Here is a 20,526-nt window from a genome sequence, read left to right as displayed (position 1 = left end):
TAACATTCGAAGTTGTTACATATAGATTAAAATTATAATATGGGATAAAGTGAGACAAATAAAAGCTCAATGAAACACTCTATGAATATTACTCTGACTATGGAGGTGTAAATTATATTTTCTCATAGTTTAACACTTTCCCTTCTAAACAATTAGGAACTAATTAGCCATTTAGAAGGCTAAAGCTTCACTAATATTAGTCCTATTCCACCCAAGTGGCACACAAGATTAGTGTTATCTCTACTCTCTAGCCACAAATTGGTAGTTGTTCATATCCAATAATAGCAGCAATATCCTCCACAAAGGATCTTATCTCTTAATCAATCTAAGGATGCCGAAAGTGCCAGTGCCATCGCATTTCTATCCCTTTCCTCTTTATTCCCAGTGGATAATTAAGCACTAAATGGAGGAAGACTGGATCAATCAAAACTAGGGAGGCTGATAAGAGTTTTAAAGAGACTTTAAGATTAGATTGGGGGGATATTAGCCTCTTCTTTGTCATTGTCACTCCTCACTTTGAGAAAATTCATGCCACTATACACCAAACTCATGGAACAGTGGTAGACTTTGGGTGAACTGGTTCACTTTTAATTTACATCACGACTTAAATGGATGTTTTGACTTCACATATAAATCCTGTAAGTGGAGTTTCACTATTGGCTAGAGAAGCAGTCCTTCCACCATTCTTTTGACTTCAAGCCGCTTCTACAAGGCCTGCAACTATGGTAATTCCACCATCACTTCTTGGAATGCACGGCCAAACATCATCCTCCACACTCAGCTCATTAAGGGGTTCTTCACTTCAAGAAGGTGGTTCGGATCATGGACATTCTTGGAAACTAAAGGCGAGCAACTAAGCTAGATAGAGTCGACAAAATATGGTGATTAATGTTGTAAATTATTGATCAATATGATTGTAAAATTATGTCAAATAAACTTATTTGATTAGCACATTAGAATTATATTTAAAAAATATATAATAATTTAGAAAATCTTATTCGTGTTATTGGGTCGGTTAGGTTAATACTCATGTTATATTCGTGTTTAGAAAGTTCGACTCGTTCAATAAATGGAAAGCTTGTCTTTTTATTTGTGATTAATTTATGGGCCCAAAGTTTATATAAAAAGAAAATGATTAAGAAGTCATAAAAATTTCTTAAAAAGGAACCAACTTTGGGCCGATCAATTGGGCAAATCTGCTGGTCTATAATAAGAAGTTTTCATATTGAAGAACAAGGCCTGTGATAGAACCAAGTATTACCTTACAAATATCTTTACTTGGTCTCATGGACTTATAGACAAGTAGTGTCTTAAATGCATCTCATGTGAAGTGTTTTTCCCTCTACTTTTTCTCCATTTCTTACAAGTTGAAGTATTTGTTTAACTCCTGGCCAACCAATCAAGCTGTAAAAGGCATCAAGAAGCACAAAGGACTCTCATGCATGCAATGCAATGGCCATCTAAAAAAGAGACAAAGGGAGTAGAAACAACCTACAAAAGGAGTGTATAATTTCTTAAAGGCTCCTTAAATGAATGCTCCCTTCTCCATATATATGGGTGGACTCACAAGGGTTATAAGCTGTAAGGGAGGTGTAGCACATTAAAGAGAAGGTATACATACCCATGTTGAATCCTTTCCATGGAAAGCATCTGACTACTATGAGTTTAAATTCTTGAGAAAAGACAACCATATATAGAGAACCCTACCATTGTAGCTTTAAGACATGCATGCATTGAGAAAAAGGGAGAAATTATAGTTCATTGCATAATGCATTGTGGTTTGATCCAATTTTAACTTACCACTCTATATTTCAAATTAAGCATTTAAACTGTTCTATGAACAATATAAGTTGCAAATCTTAGTTTTTGAGAGAAAAAGATAACCGTGTAGATGCTGAATGAACAAATTATTCGTGTAGTTATTAAATCAGACTATATTTTATATGAGTAATTAAGTCCTTTTACATCTCATTTTGAACGACGGCAAGTTAAAATAAGGTAAACTATAATTTACTAAAGGGAAGGAAAGAAAATGCATTAATAAGACATGCATGGTACTACTTCACACCATTACTCACCTTGCAGACACCACCCTGTGCATCTTTAACAGCCCTTGTATAGTTCATGGATGCCATCACAAGAGACATGCATGGATGGGTATTTTTTACTCATCATGGATGGCAGTAGAAATCTCTACATACCTAAAAGTACTTGTCAAATCTTCTGTCCTTTTTTTAACAGTGACACCAATCAAAATGCTCGCTTTGAACAAAAGATATTCCACATGATTTATCAACTTTTGATTGAAGTAAAAGGAAGAGATTCTTCTTCTTTTTTAATGAAAGAAAACAACCTTTTATGAACAGAACTAGTGTTTATAGTAGACATCTACATGCCAGATGAGAACAGTGGAGCTGTGACTGTTCACTGATCTCATTCATCTCTTTCAATAGCATCGATGTTGATTGGCCATCCTCTATTAGTATTAATCATTGATTAATCTCGAATAATTTATTGAGAATAGATACCTGAATAGTTGTCGGAACCAGGCCATAAATTGATTTATTTATCTGCTCATGAATGATGATGGCATAATGCTTCATTAATAGACAAGAAAAGAGATAGGTGAAGAAGAATCAATGGTTCTCTATTATCAAGCACATTTTAACACCCAAAAGAAAAAAAAAATAAATTTTTTTTTTTATCAAACACCCAGAACTACTCTACATAATGCGACAAGGAATTAACTCAGAAGAATTGAGCAGGATCATGCAATGGCATGTCATCAAAGAACCAAGCATCAAGCAATGAGATCTGTGGCATTTGAGCTATCTCCCCCGAGCTCGGCTTCTTCTCTTCTTTGCCGCCTGTCGACGTCGACGTCGAACTGAACAATGACTCGATCCTCTCCGGCGATGCCGAGCCGCTGTCGATCGATATCTGCGTCGACATGCCGGAGTTACTCGGATCCAAGTCTTGCTTCAATGGTACGGCGTTGCTCTTCCACTCCTCTAGCAACCTGGATATGTTCTCCGTGCTACAAGCGTAGCCCGCGGGGGTAAATGGCAGATTGGATCCTTCACCTGGGTTCGAGTCGTTAGTGATCATTAGGCTCGGCGTGGGCTCGCCGACTGACAAAGCCTCACGTAGAGCCTTCTCAGCCAGGTGGATGTCGGCTTGCAGTTTGCTCTCCCACTGGCCTTTAGGTCTAGGCCTGTGGGTAGAAGAAGCTTTTCCGGCAGTGGCCGAATCGCCGCCGCTGTCGTCTTCGCCGGTCCGGAGCTTCTTCTTGATGTGCGTGTTCCAGTGATTCTTGATGTCGTTGTCAGTTCTCTCCGGGAGATAAGAAGCTATAGCAGCCCATCTACAAACATATAGAATTAGCATGAACTTAGTAGAGTACAGTAATAGGATCTAATAATCTATATATACTACCTGTTTCCTAGAAGAGCTTGGAGATGGATGATGAGCTTCTCCTCATGGCCTGTGAAGTTGCCACGCTTGATCCCTGGCCTGAGGTAGTTATTCCACCTTAGCCTACAGCTCTTGCTGCATCTCATGAGCCCTAGAAAAGACAAACAAAATAAAATAATGGTGTGACTACTGATCAGAAGAAGGATCAACTTTTGCCTAAGTATCTAGGATTAAAATTCCATTGCAAAAGAAGGACGTGCATCTAAACTAATTACCAGTGTTGGTAGGAACAGCCCTCCAATTTCCAGGGCCATGCTCTTGCAGGTAGGAGACCAGAATGAGGTCTTCATCTGGAGTCCAAGGTCCTCTCTTTACACCTACTTTATCACTGCAAGGTGGTCTTCCCATGTTGGTCTCTCTTCAAATCTCTCTCTTCTTAGTATATATATATATATATATATATATATATATATATATATATATATATATTTAATCTCCTGTGGAGAAGGAATATATAGGAAGAGTTATAAGGGTCCAAAGGAGGGGGTGCCCTTATTTATATAGACAAGGATGCCTCTAAAGTGAAACTGAGAAAGGATTTGAGATTCAGCGTGGACTAACTAGTGGAGTTATCTCAGATGCACAGTCAAATCAGCATTTGTATATCGATCGTACAAATCGATTGACTTTGAACGGTTGTCAATTATTCTGATTAATGCACTGCATCTAGGCAGCCCAGATCGACTCGCTTAACCTACTCACACTATATTTTTTTTTACCACCATATTATATAAAATGAAAATTTTGATTTAGAAATATTTCAAATACGGGAGTCAGAATAGAAATATATATATATATATATATATATACCTATAAAATTTGTAATAAACATACCGTGTAATGGGTTAAATATATTAAAAAGTCTTAAATTAGTCTTTATATTTATGACTAAAGTAAAACCGTTAATTTTTCTATCTAAATTAAATGAGCAAGCTAAAAAAATTTTAACAATTAAATGGCTGGCTGAATTCTCCCAATTTTAAATATTTATGGATAGAAATATTATTCCGCTCTTATATAAATCATTTCTTTCTCTTAAAAGAATACACACATATTTTTATTCTTTTACTTTTCAGATTGTGATAATTATATAGTAAGTTTTATTAAACACAAGTTTTTATGAAATTTAATAATTATATCACATTTGGAAAAAAAAACAAATATAAGTTAAAAAAATCAGAATAAAAACTCAATCTATTTTACCGTGTTCGCGATTTTATTTTAATCGTAAGTATATAGACTGATTTAAGATATTTTAAAATACAAAAGAAAGAGTAAATTAATTTTAGTCATAAGTATAAGCGGGTAAAATATATTTTAAACGCTTAAAATTCTAGGGGCGGGGGAGAGCTTGTTAAGACTATTCAAAACTATCATTATTACTAGTAATTAATGATTTGCTTAATGAGGTGGCCCCGGTGCAAGCGGCCATCACACAGACACCTAGTGCTTAATAAATGTCCGTCGGCTATTAGAACGTTGTCTGCTGTAGATTAATTAGGTTATCACTGTCTAATTCGGATTACAAGTCTTACATCGAATCGAATCATTTAAGGCTAATGACCCTCTCACGTGTTCTTCCACATTAATTCCTCCTCTAAATTATGCTTACGAATGAATGAAACAATTCTTGCAACACTAAACCGGCTCAACTAACTAGTATTAATTAAATTAGTGTTTAAAATAAATCTTTTCGCTTTCGGATCATTATCTTATCCGATCGAGTCGAGTCAAGTCAAATCTAAATTTTTTTTTAATTTTTTTTTTCTAAGTCCCATCTATTGTGTTTTCGAGTAAATTATAAGTGCTCATTTATTAGGTCAAATTAAGGGCCTATTTGTTTAATTATAAATGGACTTTTTTTTTTTTTAAATTCAGAATAAACCTCTCCTTAGTTCTTATCTACGAATAGGAATCGAATGCACAAATCGAGTGTTGTATTGGTACTTGACCTGCTCCCACGTTTCTCTCTTTGTATCACATCAAATTTAGCGTTCAAAGGTAGAAAAGTTTGTAGGAAGGAGAGATCTACTATTTATGAAAAATCTAAGACAAGGATAGATGTGAACTGTTGTGAAGTTCACAGTTCTTTATTTGTAATATTTTTGTGAAAAGCGCATACTCACATAATTTCATTCATTCTAATCAGATTTTACAAACCTAAATAAAAACAGCACCCAAAATACACAAAAATAATTAGCTAATATATTATAGCTTCATCATGGATCTCGGAGTAATCTTGTGATTTGGCGGCGCGATGCACCGCAACAGAGGAGGAGGTGGGGATTTGGGGATTGGGGTTTATCTCACCCGTTTATACTAAGCCTGAGCGAGCCAGCTTTAGCTTAAGCTCGGCTCGATATTAATTTTAAGTCGGTTTTAGCGGCTCAGACTTAGCTCAGCTCTGACCGAGCCGAGTCGAGCCCGAGCCACTTGTCAAACTTGACGGCTGTAGCCACAAGTAGCAATGTTGGAAGAGAGAATCCTTAGTCGAGGGAAAAAAATTCCATACCTTTGCTAAGGGAGACGATGCATAATCATTTTGAATATAATAGATAGGAATTTTTTCACTTAATGATCACTTACTTTTTACTCATTACTAAAATATCCTTCGAACATTGAGAATCTAATCTGTTTCTTATCTTCGTATCAGTTGTTAAAAATAGTGACATCCTTCAAATTCCATTTTTTTTCCTTTAAATCTTTTTTAGATTTTTTTTCTTTTTCTTTCATATAACTTCTAATTGCTTTTTAAATCTCACTCATCTTTTTAAATTTGTAAATCGGCTCCTCATTCAATCAAAATACCTATTTTCTTTCTCCACTTTCTGACATTATAAATTATATTTTCTGAAGGGCTTTTTGCTTCAAAACTGTAGAATTTTCTGACAATATACCAGAAAGAAGAGGTTTACTGTTGTAGTTGGAGTTGCTCCACAAAAGAATTACTTGAAATTTAATTTGGCTTACAGTCTTAGGAGATTCCTTAGAAAATTCTTCTTAACAATCTTCTTACCTTCCAGAATAATTCCTGCTAGAATAATTGAGATAGACATCAAACAGTATGAGAATTCTAGCAGAGCAAATCACTTTCCTGTTGATATTGGAACTCTACTGAAAAGTAGTAGATGCAACTTGATGTTCTTAGGAGTCCATTTGATTGCTTCTGGCAATTAGAATATGCATTCTCTGCATTTAATTCTTTTTTTTTTTTTTTTTTATGGTTTCTATTTGATTGATACATGCATTAATACCACGACATAATAATGATATTATCCTCCGTCGATTAATTACCGCTTCAGATTAGGAAAAAAAACTTGGATTGCTCGCTAATAATTGCACGAAATGAACACTTAGCATGTAATGCATGTAAGTACTTAGCACTAACTATCTTGCTTAATTTTCCATGTTTGAAAACTTTAAGTTAGGAAAGAGTCTGTGAACATGAGAAATGATGTCTTTGAATGATTTTCTCCAAATTTTAATCTGAAAAAATAACGAAATATTAACTCAAATGAGGGATATTTTAAAGGTGACAGAATATTAATTCCGCGTATTTTTGAGACATTAAAAATAAAATATAGGATTAAATGATAAAAATTATATGATAAGAGAGTGTGAACGATAATAAAAACGAAATGTAGTGTTTTTTGTGATAAATTTCCTAAAATATTATCATCCTACCGTCGGATCTAGGTTATCCTTTTGGGGACCTCCATCTCGTATATCTATCTGCATGCATCTCTGATACCTCGTCTCCCTCCCGCTTCCTCTTGCTCCTCTAGACTTCTGCGGAGAGGTAGAGAGAGGCGGCGGAGAAGAGATGGTGCAGCGGTTAACTTACCGGAAGCGCCACAGCTACGCCACCAAGTCGAACCAAACTAGGGTTGTCAAGACCCCAGGTGCGGATCCAACCTTCTCCTCCTCCTCTTCCGTTTCTTCTAGGATCTGTCGGGTCTTTTCCGGATTTCTCTGCTCAATCGATTGAGTCTCGTTTCGTCATGTTTGGTTTGGAATTGATCAATATCGTGGACTTTTTGATTGTTAAATAAAGAGAGGAATTTGGTGCTTTTTAAAAAAAAAAAAAATATTATTTGGACTTGCAGGTGGGAAGCATGTGTACCAGTATACAAAGAAGAGGGCGAGCGGTCCCAAATGCCCAGTGACCGGGAAAAGAATTCAAGGAGTAAGCGATCTTAAGATGTTACTTTTGATGCTAATCTGAACCATATTCTGGGAAGGCAGAATCTTGAGATCTCAAAACTGCCCTTTTGAGAGTTTGATGTCTGTAGGAGGTTTTATATTGGCAGAAAACATAATGCGTTTGTAGCTTATAATCTTTGGAGTTAATTAATGCAAACATGAACTCTTGAGAATTGGATTGCGGACAAAGGCATCTCTGTTGTCTAGGTACAACCTAGTAATGTTGCTATCTTGGATAGTGATTGTTTGGAGAAGAGGAATTATGCGTTGTTATTAATGTTCTTAGGCTCTCATCTGCTTTCATCTTCCATCAGTCCTTCATAAGAACCGTCCGGAGATTAGGTATAAGTCATTATTCTTATGGCTAATGTTTTACATGTCTTTAATGACTGAATCTTTGGTAGGATTAACATGCTTTCATTTCTTTGTTTGGTTATAAGTGAAGGAAAGCTGAGTTGTTATGCGGCTCTGTTCAATTATTCTTAAATTCTGAGTGATGTATCATTCGATTTTGATTGTTATGTATTCTTCCATGTTGTATGTTTTTTCCCACTTCCCACTTCCCACAATCTATTTTTTTTTAAATCTATGTAAGATGCAACTTTTTGATGATACAACACTTATTCATGCTGCTATTTTCTAATAGAATGGCCGTTTAGGTGAACTTAGTCAATATATTTCCTAGGATACTGTTTTACAGGATCATGGGCAAGTTTGATTAGTGGAATGAGCTTCAAAGTGTGAAAGTACTGTTTGTGTTGAATTGTATGCGTTATTTATCTAGAGGAGTTCAGGAACTGATATATGACTATATGAACTACCACAGTTTCCTTCGAAATTGTTATCAAAGGCAAACAGCTACAAGTACATAACCATAATTCGCTTTGCCGCAGGAATTAGCTTGAATAAATTTTGCAGGATCTTTATTCTGTAGGGTTTGAAAGTATCTTATTAGTTAGTGTTCTTACAAATTCTTTGCTGTCTTATATCTTCCAGATTCCTCACTTACGGCCTGCTGAATACAAAAGGTCCAGATTGTCGAGAAGCCGGAGGACTGTGAACCGTGCCTATGGTGGAGTTCTATCTGGAAGTGCAATTAGAGAAAGGTCATAAGAGTTTTTCATGAGCTCTATCTGAGACTTTCGAGCTCTTTCTGAATGTCTTCTGATATCCCAGCTGTTCTGTTTTACAGGATCATCCGAGCATTTCTGGTGGAAGAGCAGAAGATTGTGAAGAAAGTTTTGAAGATCCAGAAAGCCAAAGAGAAGCAAGCCTCAAAACCCTAAGAGAGGGGAAGAAAACTGATTAGCTAGATTTTTTTTTCTTCTATTTTTGCGAGTGATCTTCTACTATTATCATCGACATGTCCATCAGTACGTTGCTTAGGAGAGTTTTTGGTCATCTGATTGTCCTGATGCTTTGTTCTGTTTATTATTATTTTTTTTCTGAATCATTACTTGGTAATACTTTTGAGTTCCAATTTCTGCCTTACAAGGCTTAATGCTTACTCTCTGTTTTCTCCTGTGTTGATGCTACAAGATTTCTACAGAGGATATTACTTTTATACCATGTCTCCTTGTACAGGAGTATTTATAAGATTATTCGAGCAGTTCCATTTTGCTTAGCAAACATCTTTATTCTGGAAAGCTCAGCAGCAGAACAGTTTCTCCAGCATCTTTCATCAAACACAGCAAAGAGAAATAACTAGATAACAAGGTAGCTTCAAGATTGTGCAGCTGCCAAGGCCTTCTCCCTCAAGGCGAGGATGCGAGGTAGCAACTTCTCGTAGGGTGCGAGTACGTCCTCAGCCACCGGAAGGTTTGCGAAAGAGGATAGACAAGTATACAGAACTGGCATCCTCTCCTTCTCCAGTAGCTCCTTTCCGGCGATTTCGGTGAGAACCCTAAACCCTGAACCAGAGGAGCCTATTATGAGATCAAGAAAACCTGGGCTATCCCCATTGATGAATGGCCCTTCACTTTTAGGGAAGTCCTTTTTGATCCCATTCTCCACTGTGTTCAAATGTTCTATGAACTCCTCGGTTGCCTTCTCCTGTGCCTCTCCTGCTGTTCGCATGATAGCATAGCTGCAAGGTATCATCTGCAACATTTGCGTGGAATAACATGTCAAGAGCTGAGATATATTATGATACTAAAAACTTATAATACATCATTGCTTTGAAGACGACGTACCTTTTGATAGAAGAAGTCAGCCCAGAACCTCACCATAGCTCTCTTGTAAGGATCATCCTCTGGGAGAAGTGGAGACCCCTTCTTCCATTTCTCTTCAATATACTCCAAGATCACAAGTGACTCAGCAATGGGTTTGCCATCCACCACAAGAACTGGCACCTTCTTGTGAACTGGGTTTAGGCTAAGCAGCACCTCACTCTTATTTTGGAGGTCTTCTTCTACATACTCATAGGGGACACCCTTAATTTTAAGGGCAATTTGGACCATCACACAGTAAGCGCTGGCCCATGTTCCATATAGCTTCACTTCCTTCACCTCCTCCATTGTTTTGGAACTGCAAGTTAAGGACGCCAGCTTTATATAGACTCTTGTGTAGACTAACAAGTTGAGAGGTCAACGGAAGCCCAAATTTCTGATGTCAGTCAAAATTGTTTTTATTGGCTTTAGTCAAATCTTGGAGAAGAAGTAGCAGCTAGACAAACTTGGGCAGCAAGGAACTTAGGAGGAGGTGCTGGGAAATTTCCCAGCAAATGCCAAGTTGGGTTAGGTATTAGCATGTGAATCTAGTGAAATAAGTTAGTCCATCAGTTTTGAATAATCTAGCTATCATATTTATGTGTGATAATTACACATGGACCTCTCATTTATTTTGACATTGACCTCTTTCAATCATAAAATATCTCCAAAATGCCTCTCCCGTTGCTTATCTGTGAGATTTTGTTATTGAAAAAAAAAATTAATATATGAGTTTCACCCGATCAATTTTTAGTCATAAAATTATTATTTGACGTTTTTATGCTATAATTTTTTCATAGTTTAAGATGTATATAGATATATATAAAAGGAGGGATGCATGCATGTGACAAAATAAATAATAATAATTTTGGGGGTTTTAGTATAATTATCCATATTTATTATCCTGAAAAAAAGATACTAAATATAAACTTTTTTACCATAATCCTGTCTGTTGTCATCTTAGATGAGAGGTTATTATCAAACAAATATCATAGATTTTCTCTGAGAACTCCTATGCCAATTTGCCGACTACAACGTGGGGCTTTGCACGATGCACGCTATATGCTCGGCAGAATTCCCCATCCAGATAGTACGTTGGAGCCTCATGGTACCACGCTAATGTAACAGCACTCAGTTCAATTGCTCACTGAGCACTAACCGCACTTCGCGTTTCTTGGGGTTTGAGACGATAAGATTCAAGCTTCTGTAGTGTGCTCTCTGGCTAAGAGAAACTTGAATCCAATGAGCAGCAGGTTTGGTCTCTTGTGTTGAAGAACGAGTTCCTCTTTAGATGTCTATGTTTGCAATAGAATGGTCTCTCTCGCTTTTTTGCAAAAAGAGACAGATTTTGTGAATTTCCTCATGCTACGGAGGAGGGGCTCTCAGATATGTCAGTTGGCAATATTCTTTCTTTGTAAATTGTTGTTCTTGAAGTTACTAGGAGGAGGTTATCTTTGCTATGATACTCGTCACAAAAATATTGCTCGAATGCGAAGACTGGGTTATATTTTTTTAATCCTGTCATGAAAGAGGCTTTGGTTAATCATGTGCAATGATTTAACTGGCTTTCCTCAGTAGCTATTATATTGTTTTCACAGCATTGAAGCATTGACTAAAACTTACAACTTCCATGTGCCTGTTAACTATCTTCTCTTTAGTGATAGTACTAATTGATTTTAGCAAACTTCTCCTGCTCCTCCTTGTGCTAACTCATCATGTGAAAGACATTGAGAATCACCAAAGAGTAGACAAAAGCAAAGAGGTTGATATGATGCTTGTTAGCCTATTGATAAATTTCTCTATCATCAGATAGTGTACACTAGAAAGTACAAACTGCATCATCTACTCCTAGAACTGGTTCTGTATTTAAAGTACAAAAGCTATCACTAATTGTTCGAGGACTTCAATCTAGCTGAAGTATCCTTCTTCTCATTCTGTTAAGCTTTGCTGTTAACGAGAACTGTCTTTAAGATGCTCATATCACTCTAATGAACTCTGGTTTTGTCCATGCTAGCAGCAATGCTAACAGAGAAGAGGTTTCGTTTCTTTTGCATTGTACTACATCTGATTTAAGTATGGCATTTGTTGGTAGAATAACTGGTCGACATCTCTGTGGTACAAGGGGTTGAATCCCATGTCAAGTTGGACTTCCACTCATCAGAAATATTTGCTGGAAGATTGAAGGGCAAGCTGACCGTTCTCTCAGTTCCAACCCACTGGTTGTTGTTCACACTGAAAGAACTTATATGCTTCCTGAGAGACATCTCTTCCTCTCCATTTCCCAGGTTTCCATTGGCTTGAACTGGTAAATCAACTACCAAACCATTATACTGATGGGGCTGTCCGAAGTCGATGCTCGCTGAGGCTTTCTCAACATCGCCAAGTAAGGCCGGTGAAATGTTAAGAAGCATCGAAGTGGCATCCATCATGCACTTGGATTGTGACGGCAATTCAAAAGGCGCAAACATCAAACTGGCAGGTATTTCTAAACTTGGTACAGGAAGAATTGATGGCCTGCTATTAATCAGGTTGATGGATTTGTAGGAGGACGCATCAAATGAAGGATGAGTGATGTTACTGAGCTGATGCTGCTGATGCTGCATGCTGTTGTTACTGTAGAACTGCATACCAGACCTGGCTTCTCTTGTGCATGAGATATTCTCTGAGCTGAACTGGCTTCTTGGTGCAGTCTCTGAGACAGAGAAGATGCCTTGTTCACTGCTCTCAGGTAAGGAAGATACCCATGAATGAGATAGTGCTCTTTGTGCCATTGAATTTGTTTTCTTGAAGATCCTACATATAGCCCATGAATCCTGTTTATGAAACAAGAATGGTTAGTGTATTTTGGAAATCAGTATCGATTATGTTAACGATTTCAAGACTAGAAATATCATGTGAAGTGCTTACATTGGCTGGAATGTTTTTGTCCAGAGGTCTTTTGGGTAGAAAAGAATCAGTAAGGGAAGGGAGCCTGAACTCATGCATCATCCAATCCGTCTTAATACCTTTGGCAGCCCTGCCCTTGTAGAACACAAGAGACTTCTTAAGGCCTATGCATTTGGTCCCCTCAGAAGAGTAGATAGGTCTATCTGTTCCTGTGGCTTTCCAGAATCCTGCACCTGTAACTCTGTTCGGCCTTGCACTGTTCCTATATTTCCGGTCCCTCGGGCAATAGAAGTACCATTCCTTTTCGCCAGTAGTCGCAAGCTCTTCTCAGTAGCAAGAACATGAAATAATTAATTTGTCATAAGTAATGGGTAGAAGAATCATTATTTACAGTATATTTTATGACCACAGGTTACAGATATTGAAGAAAAAAAAATGCTGCATACTGTCTTACTCCTTGCATATCAACCTAAGTGAATACATGAAAGAGATTAACATTAAAGCTTCAGTATACATGTAGTATTGATGAAACCATTCCTTCTTAGACAATAGTTAATTAAGGCATAAAGTCTAGGTAGCTGGAAAGGGAAGAAAAGAGGAGAAAGTTAATAGTGCAACTGAGGAAGTTTGCGAAAACTAGTAATACTAGAATACCAATCTATTACCTCTAGGGGCACCTTAACATAAGTTACTAAAGTAGCATCTTTATTTTAGTGAATGAAAGCAACCCTAGAGTGAGAAGATTAATTATGGTGCTAAATATTGTACAGAAGTGAAAATAGTTAAACTTAAGAAACAGACAGAAAAGGATAACAGGAAAAGACTCCTCTAGGTTTAGAGCATCTCTCATACCACTCAAAGGAATTATTTGTTTAAAACTGCGGTTGTAGACTGGGACATGAAGACATGAGCTAGGTAGTAATGAAAGAAAAGAAAGAAGACAGTTGCTCTTACTTGGAAGGTCCCATGGATCATACTTGTAGATGTCCAGTTGCCTGATAAGCTCAATAGAAAGAGGTTTTTGCTGAATTTTTCTCTTCAAGTAGAATCCAACTAGCTCTTCATCTGTAGGATGAAACCTGAAACCAGGCAACAGCACCTCCTCTGACTTGTCTATGTCGTTTCTCTCATCCATAACTCGTAGAACTCTTCTGCAATGTTCGTCGCCAGAATAACTTTGAGATGAGGGTTAGCACAAGAGATGCACTAGCTCTTCTAAAATGAAGTAAGACCTACTTCTGGAAGCTGATGGTTGGAGCTACTAAGGTAAATAGGCAAACTATTAGTATAAACTTACAGATTCAGTCAACTAAGTAGACTATTACAGTACTTTCAGACAGAAAAGCTAGGGTACACATAAAGCAAGACCTCTGGACATGCATAAACTAAGCAGAAGCTCTCTTCTGATCGACGTTTTACCAGAACTTTTCAAGGTCTTTGTTCAAATCTAAACAAGACCAAAAAAAAAAATTTATCTCAAAAAGAAGCAAAGTGTGGAATAACTTAGTCTATTGAACAGATCTAAAGGAAGATCCCTTTAAGAAAATTTTTAAAAAAAGTAGCTTAAACTCTCTAAGAAGGCCTACTGAATGAAGTGTATATTTTTAGGGCTCCCAGCAATGGTGTAAAAGAAGCTCACCAGTGCTCTTATAAGAAAAGCCAGCTGCTTAGTCCTATGCATAAAAAAAGACCTTCACTTCCTCTCTCTTTGATCTTATTTGCTTTGTTTAATGTATGATGGAAGGATCTCAAAGAGTACAAATCTTGCAGCATATGGGGATTGTTAGTCCTTTTCTTTTCACATATTCATCTAATGGAGTTCACACATATCATATACCAAGAGAAGAAGACTAGCTTCTAGGCAAGTTTATTTTTTTGTATTCTTTCTTGAATTATATATGGTTGCATGAGAAGTGAACACTTTCCAACACAATAGAGACTGCATGAAATAAAATATTCAATCCCAAGAGCCTCTGCAAATTCTTCTGATATCATCCTTTCTATATGGATTTCTATGTATTCCTTTGTCTCTTCTGATCCAAAAGTTACATTCATATCAAATTCTTTTTTCCTCATTCTGAGCCTTATTCCCTTTCTAATACATGCCCTCTTCTTGTCAGTGTATATTTTGGGATCTAAAGAGATTGGATGGGCAAACTTTTTCAAGAAAACTCAAATCTCTTGTGGGTCCCATTGAATGGTTTATACTGTGAGCTAAAACAAAAATTAGTGGGCATTCAGGGTGACACCTTTTTGTTTTTTTTAACACTCTAGTACAGTTTGGATTAAAGATGAAAAGACTAATTAGCCCCAAATTTTTGGTGAGTGATGAAAGTCTAGTGTTATTGGAAGCTAATGGATGTGATGTCTCTGCTATTATCTTTGGATTATGATTTCTAGTTATTGTCAGGATTGACATATAAAAATTTAGAGATAGTGACCACCAGTAGCATCAACTTAACATATATCTTCTAACACCTTTCTCAAAATTGTAAGATTTGTATTCATATGTTTGTCACACTTGACTCTGGTCTATAAAATATGATTTTATATTTCAATGGCCTAAACAATCAACATGTTACATTAGGTATTTTTAAGACATTAAAAATAAAATACAGAATCAAATAATAGAGTTGAAACCAACCTAAAGGGTAATTTGGTAACATTTGAGCATAGATAAATGTGGTGTCCTCAAATCAAAATTAAGACAAAAAAAATTATTTTAAAAAGAAAGAGAAGTAGCTAAAGAAGTTCCAAATCCACACTAAACTAACCTTTTCTTTTTCCATGGTTCAAACTTTTGCTAATTTGTGTCTGCTAAACACCCAACAAGAGAAGAACCTTCTAATTAATAGGGAAGGATAGTTTTGGGTCAAAATTAATCCAAAGCTTGGGGACCCCAAATCTAGTGAGGATTCCCAAATGTGGCCCTCGTTTGGATCCCTTCTTGTCTGTTCCTTGACCTAGGGTTGCATCCCAAAGTTGGAAAATAGAGAGGAAAAAAAAAAAAATAGAAGAAAGAAGAAGAAGAAGAAATGGGTCAAACCCTTCAAACCTAAGCTTCTCCTCTCTTGGTTTGTGGAAACCCTAATAATCCTCATCCAAAGGTCACACGTTTCCAATGTAAAATAACTAAAACCCTTCAAGCCCAAGCATCTCCTCTCTTGGTATGTGAATCACCAATCCTCCTCAAAGATCCCATCTTTCCAATGTATTAATTCCTTCTTTAGTTTGACTAATCCATGCATTAGTTTATCATTAGGTTGCTCTAATCGCAAATCACTATATTTTTTTTTTTAACTTTAAAAGACCAAAGGATAAAAAAAAAATAGTCACTTAACTACATATAATTGATTCAAAAAAAAAATATTAAATATATTCAAATTAAAAAAAAAAACCCAAAAAATCAACCAAGTAAAGAATAAGAGCATAACGTAGGGTGTGGAATGAGAAAACCTCATAAAATAATTTAAACTTTGCATGGGCTGATTCATAAAATCCACATTTCCAAGAGTGTCTTAGACAATGACACGTAAACGTATTAATTTTTTTTTAAATTTTTTTTTGCATGGGGTTTCTAAAATGTATGATACCGAGGTCTTTGTTAGTAGAGATATCAAATAAAAAGTACATTCCATTATTATTATTTTGTTCAAAAAAGGACATTTCATAGTTAGTAGTTGTAAAAATTAAGCAAAATAACAAGTCATGGTATAACTTAGAAGGGACTCAAAAGATAAACATTTCTTAATTGCAAACCTAGCTAGACGAGGACTAAAACCAAAATAAAAGTAAATGTATGATATTTTTAATAAATATTATTCCTATTTTATACTGGAAATAAGCATATACGCCCCCTAAAATCTTTGGAGTTTTCATCCCGGCCCATCTCAAGGCCACGTTTTAAATACATCCATGCTTGCAGTTTACTCAATAATTCCTTGGGCTTATAACTTATAAGCTTAATCTCCACATAATACGGGTAGTATTGTTTGATTAGATAGTATTAACTCTCGAGTCTCATATTTTAGACTTTATTGTGAATAGATGGGGGGCTTTGATCATATAATTTATCCTAAATAATTAGTGCATTTCTACTGGGTTGTCCCACTTGAAACTGGGCAAATGCATAACAAGTACATGGATTCCACTTTGCTAGTGAAACGAAATTAATTAATCATGGATTGTTACATCACATTGCTGAGCTCATAGATCTGCCAAGTTAGAAGATGAAAATTTGGATGGACTATCAACTTTATTTTTTTCTAATATAAGTGCATAGACATAGAATATTCATTCAAATTTATTCGAAGTTACAGTCAAATCCTACTAGTGAATCGATCCATTATATATGTCGAAACTCGAAAAACAAACCCTAATCGAAAGGGAGAAGAAATCCACCGTTAACATTCAAGCACAGAGAGAGAATCGCTAAAGAGCTTGAATCCATCCATGCATCCAGAATAGCTTGCACTTCTCCGATTAGGGCAGTATCATACTGGTTGAAGAAGATACACTTGGTTAAGTAAAATTGATTAGGATAAGCACAGAGAAAGGGAAGACCTAACCCTTCAGATGAGAAAGAGCTTAATTACCCTTAATTTGCATGAGGTGTTCAACATAACTTCAGTTTAGGTACAAATTTTGTCACATTGTGGCCTTGCCGTTTTCTTCTTTGCTACCATGCATTAAACTAAAAGGAGAGATTCTAAGAAGCTACCAAGTTGTGGCCTCAAACTAAAAAGAATTTATCTATCAAGGTCCCTAGCAAGAAAAAGAAAAAGAAAAGAAACCTTTAAATTAAAGTTAGTAACATCAACTTCCAAGTGCTATAGTAGCTAGTGGATTATATAAAGATGGACATGCTCATTACTTAATTATTTTATTTCATAAAATTTTGTTAAATAATTATCATAGAAGAATGCACTATAACTTATTAGTTAAGTGCATTGATGTATACATTCTAGCAGTCAAGACTACACCATGTATGTAATGGAAATAATTAATTCAAAATTTATTAAGTAAGGACCCTTTAGATATGTTTTCTCCTCTCTCTCCTTTTTTCAATGTATACCATACTTTCAGTTAATTAAAGATAATTTGTATAGGTTATAAAGGAAACTAAGTAACTAATTTAAAGGTTAACAAAACCTTCCAAGAACTTCCTTATGAACTCTTATTTTATGCATGATTTTGTCACATGAAGCCCATAAGGGGTTTGTCTGATTGATTGCAAAATGATAGAGATACTTGCTTTAGTTTTTCCACGTACGTGCATGCATTGTCTTCTCATGCAAACGAACGTCCAAGGATGGCCAAAAAAGATAGCTTCTAAAAGAAGGACAGTGACTAAAAGCTAACATTGCCAACTCTTTGGCGTTGAGACTTGAGAGTTATCCCAATATAGCCTGAGATACAAGTATAAGAAAACATTCTTTTGACTACATGAAAGGAAATCTGAAAGAGAAGTTACATTAAAAGATGGAATCATCTTTAGTTGGCGTATTTGCTTCTCTCTATAGCAGTTATATATACATACATAGATTAAAAATGAATTGCCACTATGGTATCAACTTGGTGGTCGAGACTGCAATATTGTCCTTATCTCAAATTAGATGTCGATAGATTGCATGAGGAAGAGAAAAAAAAAAAATTAAAGGTAGAATGGATTCTGTCCCTCTCTAGCATTTTCTAAAACACTTTAGCAAGAGAGACTGAAACTTTGGAGAGGAGATCTCGTGGAGAAAGAGAGAATCTAATGTAGAAAATTCTTATTGCGTTCCTCCTCTTTCTCCTCTTCACTATCTTACTGGTGTTATACTTTATAATGCATCAAATGAAGGTGTTGCGAGTGTAGCTGCACTATAAAAAAGAAAAAAGAAAAAAAAAAAAAAAAGGGGTCTTATAATTAACATTTACGTGAGACATTTGAATAGTCCAAAGACCCCGAAAGCTAGACATCTATAAGAAGTCCGTGCAATGAATCGTTTTGGCAATTGGTTATCTACTCATGCTCACTAACCAAAAGCAAGCAAGCAGTGGCAAATTGCATTAAATCTTCTACTTTTCCCTCTCTATTTAAGTCCCCAACTTACCAAAAGTAATTAACTTAGTCCAAGGACATTGGGAGACTGCAATGGAGACCCATACCTCCTCAAAGTCTGCAGGCACATCCTTCTTCAGGACTTGCTTCAATGGTGTCAATGCCCTCTCAGGTTGTAATCTTAATACACCGCTAAGTTTCCACTAACTCTATCATGTATTAATTCTCTTCGCATTATTCCAGGAATTGGGATACTATCAATTCCCTATGCACTGTCTCAAGGAGGATGGCTAAGCTTGGTACTTCTTTTGATAACAGCAGTCATATGTTGTTACACAGGGATACTCCTGCAACGTTGCATGGACTCAAACTCACTAGTTAAGACCTACCCTGACATAGGAGAGCTAGCTTTTGGCCAGAAAGGGAGGGCCATAGTTGCAATGTTCATGTACCTCGAATTATACCTCGTTGCGATTGATTTCTTAATACTTGAAGGAGATAACTTGGAGAAGTTATTCCCAAGCACAAAGTTTGATTTTTTAAGTTTGAGGATTGGAGGGAAGCAAGGTTTTGTGATAATAGCTAGCTTGATAGTTTTACCAACCACTTGGCTTAGGAGCTTGAGTTTGCTTGCTTATATTGCTCTTGGTGGGGTCTTGGCTTCTCTTGTTCTTGTGGGCTCAGTGATGTGGACTGGAGCAGTTGATGGAGTTGGGTTTCATGAGAAAGGAGTCATTGTGAATTGGAGTGGAATTCCCACTGCTATGAGCTTGTATGCCTTCTGCTTCAGTGGCCATGCAGTTTTCCCTACCATTTACACGTCCATGAGAAATAGAACAATGTTCTCAAAAGTAAGTAAAGGTTAATATAAGTTTAAACTTTTTCTTGTTCTTTGAATATGAAACTTAATAAAAGTTTTAAGTTGTTGTTGATATCTATGCAGGTATTGTTCTTTTCTTTCACTCTCTGCACTCTTAATTATGGACTAATGGCTGTTGCTGGATACTTGATGTATGGCCAAAGTTTGCAGTCCCAGGTGACACTAAACCTTCCATCTAGAAAGCTAAGCTCACAGATAGCAATCTACACAACTCTAGTCAATCCATTCACAAAGTATGCATTGATGATCACACCAATAGCGAATGCAATTGAGGAATGGTTCCAGGTCACAAAGTGTAGGCCCTTCAGCATCCTCATCAGAACTATGCTGGTGATCAGCACTACATTGGTGGCATTGGTAGTGCCATATTTTGGATACATAGTAGCACTCACTGGCTCATTCTTAAGCAGCACAGCTGCAATAGTACTGCCATGTGTGTGCTATCTGAAGATCTTCAAGGGTTCTAAGCAGTTGGGGTTTGAGTTTATGACCTGTGTAATGATAATTGTGATTGGATTAATGGTTGCAGTCATAGGAACCTGCTCTTCTCTGAAGCAGATTATTCAGAGCCTATGAATTGGAAACAGATGATCATCATGACTGTGTATTAATTTTCTGAATAGTACTCCTTTCCAAATTGTAAGCTAAGGAATATGGAGATTATGATCTTGTGAGCACAAGCTTGGATTTATATGTATCAATTAAGTTAAGGAATATTAAGGAAGGGCATGTTGTGAATCTTTGGTTTGCTTGTTTTGGGTCTTTCTTAATTTTGATTACTTTTACTGTCTGGAGATCTATAATGATGATAATACTTGATTTATAAAAACATG

At 36.3% G+C, this 20,526-nt stretch overlaps 5 protein-coding genes across 5 annotated transcripts; 2 read left to right on the top strand and 3 right to left on the bottom strand.

Annotated features, from left to right (window-relative positions):
* Positions 1 to 2,651: 2,651 nt before the first annotated feature.
* Positions 2,652 to 3,822, bottom strand: LOC140800176 (myb-related protein 306-like). The gene is made up of 3 exons (XM_073154841.1): positions 3,690 to 3,822; positions 3,436 to 3,565; positions 2,652 to 3,364 (listed from the first exon to the last, which is right to left on the bottom strand). Exons 1-3 carry the CDS (start codon positions 3,820 to 3,822, stop codon positions 2,749 to 2,751), a joined length of 879 nt encoding a protein of 292 aa, XP_073010942.1. The 3' UTR covers positions 2,652 to 2,748.
* A 3,297-nt stretch (positions 3,823 to 7,119) lies between these two features.
* Positions 7,120 to 9,199, top strand: LOC140799888 (large ribosomal subunit protein eL34-like). Its single transcript, XM_073154409.1, has 4 exons — positions 7,120 to 7,376; positions 7,581 to 7,660; positions 8,674 to 8,783; positions 8,870 to 9,199. The coding sequence occupies exons 1-4, from the start codon at positions 7,298 to 7,300 to the stop codon at positions 8,961 to 8,963; spliced, it is 363 nt and encodes a 120-aa protein (XP_073010510.1). The 5' UTR covers positions 7,120 to 7,297; the 3' UTR covers positions 8,964 to 9,199.
* A 93-nt stretch (positions 9,200 to 9,292) lies between these two features.
* Positions 9,293 to 10,213, bottom strand: LOC140799887 (glutathione S-transferase U10-like). Its single transcript, XM_073154408.1, has 2 exons — positions 9,870 to 10,213; positions 9,293 to 9,777 (listed from the first exon to the last, which is right to left on the bottom strand). The coding sequence occupies exons 1-2, from the start codon at positions 10,191 to 10,193 to the stop codon at positions 9,400 to 9,402; spliced, it is 702 nt and encodes a 233-aa protein (XP_073010509.1). The 5' UTR covers positions 10,194 to 10,213; the 3' UTR covers positions 9,293 to 9,399.
* Positions 10,214 to 11,635: 1,422 nt separating this feature from the next.
* On the bottom strand, positions 11,636 to 14,391 carry LOC140799886 (protein FEZ-like). The gene is made up of 3 exons (XM_073154407.1): positions 13,725 to 14,391; positions 12,792 to 13,093; positions 11,636 to 12,697 (listed from the first exon to the last, which is right to left on the bottom strand). Exons 1-3 carry the CDS (start codon positions 13,903 to 13,905, stop codon positions 11,954 to 11,956), a joined length of 1,227 nt encoding a protein of 408 aa, XP_073010508.1. The 5' UTR covers positions 13,906 to 14,391; the 3' UTR covers positions 11,636 to 11,953.
* Positions 14,392 to 18,800: 4,409 nt separating this feature from the next.
* LOC140800246 (amino acid transporter AVT1I-like) lies at positions 18,801 to 20,409 on the top strand. Its single transcript, XM_073154925.1, has 3 exons — positions 18,801 to 18,985; positions 19,057 to 19,664; positions 19,757 to 20,409. The coding sequence occupies exons 1-3, from the start codon at positions 18,907 to 18,909 to the stop codon at positions 20,267 to 20,269; spliced, it is 1,200 nt and encodes a 399-aa protein (XP_073011026.1). The 5' UTR covers positions 18,801 to 18,906; the 3' UTR covers positions 20,270 to 20,409.
* The last annotated feature ends 117 nt before the right edge of the window (positions 20,410 to 20,526 follow it).

The sequence above is a fragment of the Typha latifolia genome, chromosome 13 (genome assembly GCF_019914945.1).
Source record: "Typha latifolia isolate L0001 chromosome 13, TyphaL0001v2, whole genome shotgun sequence".
NCBI classification, from domain to species: Eukaryota; Viridiplantae; Streptophyta; class Magnoliopsida; order Poales; family Typhaceae; genus Typha; species Typha latifolia.
The sequence above is the reverse complement of the archived record's forward strand: the minus strand, read 5'-3'. Positions and strand labels throughout refer to the sequence as shown.

Coding starts and splice junctions, on each gene's coding strand:
- LOC140799887 (XM_073154408.1), bottom strand. CDS start 10,193: ATGGAGGAGGTGAAGGAAGTGAAGCTATATGGAACATGGGCCAGCGCT. Junction 9,778..9,869: donor CTGACTTCTTCTATCAAAAG/GTACGTCGTCTT, acceptor CAAATGTTGCAG/ATGATACCTTGCAGCTATGC.
- LOC140799888 (XM_073154409.1), top strand. CDS start 7,298: ATGGTGCAGCGGTTAACTTACCGGAAGCGCCACAGCTACGCCACCAAG. Junction 7,661..8,673: donor CCGGGAAAAGAATTCAAGGA/GTAAGCGATCTT, acceptor TATATCTTCCAG/ATTCCTCACTTACGGCCTGC. Junction 8,784..8,869: donor GGAAGTGCAATTAGAGAAAG/GTCATAAGAGTT, acceptor TCTGTTTTACAG/GATCATCCGAGCATTTCTGG.
- LOC140800246 (XM_073154925.1), top strand. CDS start 18,907: ATGGAGACCCATACCTCCTCAAAGTCTGCAGGCACATCCTTCTTCAGG. Junction 18,986..19,056: donor TGGTGTCAATGCCCTCTCAG/GTTGTAATCTTA, acceptor GCATTATTCCAG/GAATTGGGATACTATCAATT. Junction 19,665..19,756: donor ATAGAACAATGTTCTCAAAA/GTAAGTAAAGGT, acceptor ATATCTATGCAG/GTATTGTTCTTTTCTTTCAC.
- LOC140800176 (XM_073154841.1), bottom strand. CDS start 3,822: ATGGGAAGACCACCTTGCAGTGATAAAGTAGGTGTAAAGAGAGGACCT. Junction 3,566..3,689: donor GGCTGTTCCTACCAACACTG/GTAATTAGTTTA, acceptor TGTCTTTTCTAG/GGCTCATGAGATGCAGCAAG. Junction 3,365..3,435: donor CAAGCTCTTCTAGGAAACAG/GTAGTATATATA, acceptor ATATGTTTGTAG/ATGGGCTGCTATAGCTTCTT.
- LOC140799886 (XM_073154407.1), bottom strand. CDS start 13,905: ATGGATGAGAGAAACGACATAGACAAGTCAGAGGAGGTGCTGTTGCCT. Junction 13,094..13,724: donor TGATCCATGGGACCTTCCAA/GTAAGAGCAACT, acceptor GCTACTGAGAAG/AGCTTGCGACTACTGGCGAA. Junction 12,698..12,791: donor ACAAAAACATTCCAGCCAAT/GTAAGCACTTCA, acceptor TTTCATAAACAG/GATTCATGGGCTATATGTAG.